General features: G+C 33.4%; 2 protein-coding genes across 3 annotated transcripts; one reads left to right on the top strand and one right to left on the bottom strand.

Moving 5' to 3' along the window:
• Window positions 1-2,647: 2,647 nt before the first annotated feature.
• On the top strand, window positions 2,648-4,959 carry LOC104754362 (phosphatidylglycerophosphate phosphatase PTPMT2-like). The gene is made up of 6 exons (XM_010476537.3): window positions 2,648-3,635; window positions 3,748-3,870; window positions 3,954-4,047; window positions 4,144-4,226; window positions 4,308-4,397; window positions 4,495-4,959. The coding sequence occupies exons 1-6, from the start codon at window positions 3,396-3,398 to the stop codon at window positions 4,846-4,848; spliced, it is 984 nt and encodes a 327-aa protein (XP_010474839.1). The 5' UTR covers window positions 2,648-3,395; the 3' UTR covers window positions 4,849-4,959.
• A 675-nt stretch (window positions 4,960-5,634) lies between these two features.
• On the bottom strand, window positions 5,635-8,257 carry LOC104754363 (COP9 signalosome complex subunit 7). 2 transcript variants are annotated; one of them, XR_762111.3, is made up of 8 exons: window positions 7,904-8,256; window positions 7,415-7,490; window positions 7,142-7,320; window positions 6,995-7,039; window positions 6,802-6,872; window positions 6,544-6,682; window positions 5,959-6,030; window positions 5,635-5,870 (listed from the first exon to the last, which is right to left on the bottom strand). XR_762111.3 is itself a non-coding variant. In XM_010476538.3 (8 exons), exons 1-8 carry the CDS (start codon window positions 8,060-8,062, stop codon window positions 5,846-5,848), a joined length of 783 nt encoding a protein of 260 aa, XP_010474840.2. In that variant the 5' UTR covers window positions 8,063-8,257; the 3' UTR covers window positions 5,635-5,845. The 2 variants fall into 2 exon arrangements, 1 of the variants encoding a protein (XP_010474840.2); XM_010476538.3 differs by having other exon boundaries at window positions 5,959-6,047; window positions 7,904-8,257.
• Window positions 8,258-8,329: the final 72 nt, after the last annotated feature.

The following is an 8,329-nucleotide window of genomic DNA, read 5'->3' as shown; positions in this document are numbered from 1 at the left end:
AATGACTAACTTTCAAAACCCAACTTTATATAATAAGATATTAAAATTTAATGTATAATCATCCTTTATTAATCTAGACCACCATATAACCTAATTTAATTGTTAAATTTCAAGATTTTTCTTTGTAAATCCAAACTAACATATAACATAGTTTAATTGTAAAATATAAACTCTGATATTCTTTTAAAAACCCAACGTATATAGATTTGTAGCTACTAGTGTTAACGATATTTAATAGTTACAAAATTTCCTTTTTTTTTTTGCTTCAAATTTAAAAAAGTTTGACGAGGAAAATGAAAATAATCTATTCTATTAAAGCAAGAGTACTTATGGACCAACTTTTGGAGCATGACTTTGTTTTGGTAGTTTTTAAATAAAATAGTTAGTACTCAATAATTATTAATATATTAATAAAATAGTTAGTACTCAATAATTATTAATATATTAGTATATCTTGGCGTTAAAATTTATCTAACCATTCAAATTAAGTTGGGTCCCACGCGGGTCATTTAATACCTGATTAGTTGATCCGATTTTCTCATCAAATCTATTTATTATGTATTAAATCAATCATAATCTTGCCTAAATCTTAATCGGTTAAAATATTTAATTAATGAAAACATATACATCATAATTAAACAAGGAAAACGTTTCAATACATAATAAATCTTTACTATATTAATTGGGAAGTACAAATTACTATATTAATTAGAAGTACAAATATGAAACTAACCTTAAAATATGTAAAAATTACATTCAATTGCCATTAGAAAACTTAATTATGATTAATTAATTAAATAAATAAATATTAGTAATTAAAATTGAAAATTGGGGGACACATAAAATAAAATAAATTGTAGAAAAGTAAAATAAAAAATCTATTAGAATCAAACATAATTCATACTTTAAAAAAAATTAACAGCTAAGATTTTAAAAATTTTATCGAATAAAATCTATATAACCACAAATTTTATCAAAAAACTTTTCCACCACGGGTTAAAATTTTTATCAAAAATCTAATCGAATAAAATATATAATAGTTATGTTTTAATGGCTTAATTTTTAAAAATTAATAAATAAAAGATATAGATATAGTATCTTATCTATTTTAAAAAGTTATATATACATATATATATATACTTTTTGTCAACCATTGAGCCACAACTGGCCGGCCTATTAGCCAAATTCCTACATTCGTGGGAATCGGGATTCGATCCCTGGTGTGATGTTGTCTTTTACAATTAGACTTACCTCTCTTTAGAAAAATAAAACGAAGTTGAGATTTAAATATATTCAATGCTGGAAGGTGTTTATTACAGACAAGAAAGGGAAGCCACATAAAAAACAATGAATGTTGTTTTCAAAGAGATTTTTAAGAACCTTCACTACCTATATTTAGTTGCTCTTTTTACATGCCAGTTATATTTTTTTACTTACTTCACAACTATAGCAATAATTACGTTTAATTGACAAAGGTTTAAACAATTTTATTCATTACATGCAAATATTTTATTGACAGGTTTTTCAATAAACATTTTTAAAATTTTAATATAAGCAAACGAATTTTTAATCACAAACGATTATAAATAATATAATAACAAAATAAATTATTACAAATTTTCATCAAAAAAAAGCTCAGCCCGCGGTTTTCCACGGGTTAGTACCTAGTCTATACTATTAAAGCAAGAGTACTCATAGACCACTTTGGACCATGACTTTGTTTTGGTAGTTTTTAAATATAATTGCTAGTACTCAATACTTATTAATACATTAGTATATCATAACATTAAAATTTCTCTAACCATTCAAATTAAGTCGGGTCCCACGCGGTTTATTTAATACTCGATTAGTTGATTCAATTTTCTCATCAAATCTATTTATTATGTATTAAATCAATCATAATCTTGCCTAAATCTTAATCAGTTAAAATATTTAATTAAGGAAAACATATACATCATAATTAAATAAGGAAAACTTTTAAATACATAATAAATCAAATATAAATTTTATAATTCTTTATAAATATTTTAGGAAAAACAAAAAAGAAAACAAGAAAAGAAAATTACAATTAATATTTGTGCATATTTTTCCTCACAGTTTTATGAACAAATAAAAAATCCAGTTTAATTTTGGAAATCAATTTAAAATAAAAATTAAATTACATTGGAAAAATTATTTTAAAATAGTAAAGTATTCACTGTAGCCTTAATAATATAAAGTTAATTAATATAGAAGATATGTGAAATTAATAAAAACTAATTCAAATTTATTTTAATGGATATATAAGATACATCTAAAATCAACTTATTTGTAAATACTCTCTAAAACACAAGATATGCAAGAAATATCTTTAAAAAGACCTTATGTAACTAATATATTTTGTAATCATAAAGAAAAATAATGTATATTTATGAAAATAAACTATTTCATGGATTACATTATTTGTTTAAGAAAAAATAGAATAAATCATTTTTAAAAAAGGAAGCAAAGAAATTTCAATTTATATTTGTATTTCTAAATAGTAATTACCCTAAAATAAATATTTAAAACTCTAAAATTCACTAATTACAATTGGTTGACTATATTATATTACTATATATTTATGCAAAATTGAATATTAATAAGTTGCTTTTAATTTATTTATTGTGAACAAATCTTCTATTGCAGAAGGAAATAAATTATATGTAAAAAAAATGTAAGAAAAGCATCAAATTTAGTTATGTTCTTATCCAAAAATTTTGGAGTTATGGGACAAAAAAATTTACGGGTAGGGACGAAAAGAAATAAGACGGGACAGGATAAGACGGGATGTGACGAGATGTCTTTGCCATTCTAAAATAGTTATGTGTAGGTCATATACGTGCAATAGTTCAAACTAAAATCACATTAAAAACTAAAACCACGTGAATTTAACACCTTTAAGCATAGCTCATCCTCTTTCTTTCCCTTTTTTAAAACCTATTATTTTAAAAAATTAATATCCAATATAGGTGTTTTCATAAAAAGTTAAATTCTCTAAACAATTTACTCTATTGGGAATGAAAAATAAAGGAAATAAGTCAACAACATATAAATAAAGGAAATAAGTCAAAAATAAAAAAGAGCTACCTTACAAAAAATTACTAACAAAATACTCCAGAAAAGATTTCATCTGGTGAGCCTCTCTGTCTGGGTTTGTTGAGAAAATCAAGAAAAGATTACAACTTTGAAGAAGAAGAGCAGATCGAAATCCAACCCAGCTAGGTTTCCACCAAATTTTTGGTCTTTACAGAGTTGAATCGAACTGGTAATTTTGTTTCCCTGAGGAGGATTGAATTCTAGGGTTTGTTTACCCATTTCTTCGATCTTCAAGGAATCGGGGATAGTAAAATTTTGTACCTTTGGGGGAGGGAAACATGTACATCGAAGAATTGAAGGAGGAAGGCGACGAGATTCTTATTAGCGAAAGCAATCCAAAGGAATCGATAGGACTAGGAGGGGTTGTGTCGAGTACAAGTAGTGATTTAGGTGTTTGGAATGCGAAACGTGCTCTCGTTGGAGCTGGCGGTCGCGCACTATTCTACCCAACATTGATATACAACCTTCTTAGGAACATGCTTCAGTCAGAATTCCGATGGTGGGATCAGGTCGATGAGGTAAAAGAAACACATTGCATACCCAAAAGAGCTGCTCTTTCATATGTTTTGTGCTTCTGCCTTGTGGGTTGTGTTGTTAATGCTCTCCGTGTTTGTGTGTGTTATCACTCAGTATGTTTTGCTTGGTGCTGTGCCTTTCCCCACTCATGTTCCACTCCTCAAGGAACTTGGTGTATATGGCGTGATTACCCTCAACGAGCCTTTTGAGACTTTGGTTCCCTCATCTCTCTATCATGTATGTTCCCATTCAAAGCTTCTCATCATCCTTCTCATGCCCTTTCTGCTTCTCATTTCTTCCGTATCCTGAAACCTTTGTAGGCTCATGGTATCAAGCATCTTGTGATTCCGACTAGAGATTATCTCTTTGCTCCATCTATCACTGATATTTGCCAAGCTGTGAATTTTATTCACGGTAAGTTTCATCATCTTCTATTCTCTCGCTTAAAAAAAAACATTCAAACTTGTCTTGTATTATCACTCTCATTTTTACCTCTTACTATTTTGCAAGAGAATGCGTCAAGTGGCAAGACTACTTATGTTCACTGCAAGGCTGGTCGGGGACGCAGTACGACCATTGTTCTCTGTTACCTGGTTGCCCATCTATTATTCTCAACCATTTTCTTATACTAGTTTCCTTCTTATTAAGGATATATTTTTTACTTTACCCGATAGGTTAAATACAGGGATATGACACCTGAGTGTGCTTATGAGTACATTCGGTCCATAAGGCCCCGGGTCTTACTTGCTTCTGCTCAGTGGAAGGTGCGCTTTCAATATCTACCCCTTTAACATCTTTACAAAATAGTATGGTTGCTTTGTTTCTGCAGCTGCTAATAGCATATTATATTTTGAACGGCAGGCTGTTAAGGAGTTCTACAGTTCCAGAATGGCAAGGAAGGCAAAAGAAAGCAACCTGGTTGTGAAGCGAACAAGCTTAAGAAGTGCGGCTGAGAAACAGTTGTTGTCAGTTTTTGATGATGGGTCGGTAGTGGTGGTAACTGAGTCAGATCTGGCTGGGTATGATGAGCCTCAAAACATAGGCGGTGATGCTTCATCCGTGGATGTGTTGCCAGAGTTGAGTTTGGCTTGCAAGGTCCACTATGCAAGCCAAGCTGCATTTGCCCGGATCTCTTGCTTATGGCTCAAATCACCAAGGAGACAAGTCCATGTTGATCAGTTGCAAAGTCTTGGTGTCAACATCAAAGTCTGTTAAAGAGGTGATACTCATCTTGAGGCATACTGTATGTACTTGTATCCATATTCCATTGTACAAAACATTGAAATATTCATTTACAATGGCAAAATTATTTAAGATGACTCAAAAGTCAAAACTTACCTAGAACAGTCTCATATTCCAGTAACCACTGTAAAGGATATCAAAGCCTTGGTCCAACAGGAAAACAGAATGGGCCTCACAAAGCCCACTGCAGTTCCTTCAGTGTCGACACTCACACCATGTGCACCACTTATTAGTTAAGCTGTGATTAGGGCTTTGGGGAAACGTAACTTCAAATAACATAAGAGAAGAAAGTGGGCGTCGATAAATTCTCTTGGGGAGGTATTCGCTTTTTAGTATAGAATTGAAGCTATGAATCAACTGAGTTCAGTTAGCAAGAAATGACAATAGCGCTTCTTCCGGGGGAATAAACAGCTAAAAGAAGCAAGATTCCTTGTCTTGTTTATCTGTTTTTAAAATAAAGGCATTTCCAAGCAATTGCAAACATTTGTGTAAAACTCAAGGATGGGACTCGGTTCTGTATTGGATTCACCAGCATCTAAAACGGATTACTAATCCTTAACTTTCCGAGGATTTTCTTCAACAGTTCTTTCTCCCCCAATCAAGACCTCCTGGAGTCATCGAGGAGGGGAGGGAACAACTTTAAAGAAGGCCGTGGGGAAAGTATGCTGCGGAGATCAAAGACCCCAAAAAGACGACACTGACATAATAAATCTGTCAGCTAGACTTTTCCCTTGCTTGACTCAGTCACTGTACTCTAGATTTCCAACGTGTGACATCTTTCAGATTCATTAGGCTTATATTGTTAAAAAGAAACACCAAATTTGTTAAATTTGAACGGGAAATCTAGACAAAACAAGGGGTTGTGGTGAGATAGAGAACACATGATTCATACATGTTGAAAAATCCGCACAATCTACTCTCGGTACATGCAATATCAGTCCACACCGTCCATTTGCTCCGTCTCGTACCTCTACCTTGTTACTGGATGCCGCCTCCTGTGTTCCAAAGATTATTGTGTGTGGGTTAGCATCTCATACTTGAACATGCTTAGTATCATAATAGCTCATATCTGATGGTTCATACCTTTTTGGTCGGATTCCATCTTCTTCGTAGTCCATCATTCCACTTGGTTCCCCAAACATGTCTTTATTTCCTCTGATGTCAACATCCCCCTGCCCACAACGTAAGTAAGACTACATCGACCATCGCCCTTTCCAATCACAATTCAGACACATCAAACTAAGTGGACCTTGTTTCATTTCATTCAACAATCAAGTAGAGCATTCCAATCTTTAACATATCACTAAAATTTGACGCAGCAGACGTTCAAGATTTGCTTTCTTTGTAATTTATCAATAAAAAATTGATATCCAGCATGTAGGATATCTAGTGACAAGACAAATTGTAAAAAGAGTTGCCACAGCTGATTCACTAAAAATATTTCGAAACATAACTTTTTGATCAATGATAGTACTGGACTTTCAAATTCTCAGATACCTTGAGATTTAACAAAGTTTATCCTATCCCCCTTACATAGACCTAAACTGGTAATAAACCCACCCACTATATTTCTCGGAAGATATAAGACATGAAACCATAATTAGTTACATAATATACTTAGTAGTAGGGAAAAGTAAAGTCGTTATGCCTCCAAAACCGATCACTGACCTTCATGGACAGAGACTTCTTCACATCTTCCAGCCCTTCTTCTACTTCCTTACGATGTTTTTTGTCCATCTCACTCATATTGTCGGCCCATTTGATCTTGTCTTGTATTGAAACAAGCAGATTCTCCGACGTGTTCATCCTGCACATCATTTTGCGCCAACACATTAACAGACTAAGGTAACGCACAAACTCTTTCATGAAAAAGACATTTAACATAGAACTCAAGAGCAGTGGGATATGTGGGAAGAAGAAAATTACCAGTTTGACAAAGTGTGTAACATATTCCCTAATTGTCCTGGCCTTAGATCCCTACCAGCTGCAAACGGAACCTGCAAGTTTAAAAGTGATATATAGAGGCGATCATAAGGATTCAAAGAGGCGATCATAAAAAATAGAAAAACAAAGCACAATGGTTAGTTATTATAAAGGAAAAAGGAGACAGAAAACACACCTCGAAGCATCTTTTCAATTGATCCAGTTTACCTCTAACAATACCCTGGAAAAAATAGCACCAGTAAGTAGTCTGTGTGTGTGTGACAGCAATTAAAAAAATAGAGATATACTCAGAAAGAAAGAGGAAAAAGAAGAAAAAACTCACAGCGTACATGCATTCATTGATAAGAAAGTCCTCGAGCTCACGGACATTGGTAACATCCAACTCGACCATTAGTGTATCATAGGGCAAAACCTTGTTAGACTCAGCAAGGGTAAGCACACTGAGCTGCTTCAGCTTCAGAATTTGGTCAGGAGCCAACTGGGGAAAACGGGTAGCATTGCCTAGAGAGTGCAGATGAAACCGACTTAAAAAAAATTTTGAATGCGAAAAGGTAAAATAAAAAAAAGAAAGAGAGATGGAAGAAAGGAATCGAACATTTGTAGTCAGCCCAGGTGCCATGGGCAAACAAGCGTAGTAAATCCAGGTACATCGAATTTGTACTTCCTTGAAGCTGCAAACAACCAAGGGACCAATTGCGGAATAAGTATGGTAAATTTCTTATCACAAACACAAATACATCCATGTGCTGTTCTTCATAATAGTAATTTCAGATCAGAAAAGCATTGAAGAGAGAACAAACACATATTTCAAGCTCAGCAAAGAACAAACACAATTTCATGGGCTGTGCATAATAGTAATTTCAGATCAGCAAAGAAAGAATTCAAGAGAGAACAAACACATATTCCAAGCTCAGCAAAGAACAAACACAAATTCATATCTAGTATATAATCAGCCAACAGAAAACTAAGCCTTTATATATAAATTTAATTGGTCAAACAAAAAGAAAACCCTAACGGAAGTCTAAATCCCCAATAATAAAATTGAATCATGAGAAATTAAAAGCAGCAGCGTAGCGTAGCGTACCTCGGCAACAGTGGGTAGAGCCAAAATCTCGGAGAAGGCAAATAGACAAGGATGCGATGTAGCTTCGATGATGATTGGACAAAGAGCGTCGCCTTTGCAAGTAGAAGCTCGCTTAACGAGCTGATCGATGATCTCCGCCTGCTTCTGCTCGATATCCATCTTCGATTTCGCGATTTCTTCCTTCCTTCCTTTAGGGTTTCTTTTGTTTCCTCTTACTTAGTAGGATTCCTTCCCCCAACAACTCTCTCTCTCTTCTTCTCTCTCTCTGCGCCCCTTCCTTTTTATTTATACATGTGGTGCCGTCTCGTAATCTCTCTCCTAATTCTTCTAGATTTTTTTCCTTTTTTTTTTTTTGTAAAATAATAAATAGCTCAAGCAAGATTTTACTATTTTCTCAACGTACTTACTGGGCCAAGGCCTTAAAGA

The sequence above is a fragment of the Camelina sativa genome, chromosome 17 (genome assembly GCF_030686135.1).
Source record: "Camelina sativa cultivar CO46 ecotype springtype chromosome 17, ASM3068613v1".
NCBI lineage: Eukaryota > Viridiplantae > Streptophyta > Magnoliopsida > Brassicales > Brassicaceae > Camelina > Camelina sativa.
Note: the sequence above shows the minus strand (reverse complement) of the source record. Positions and strands in the feature narration are given on the sequence as shown.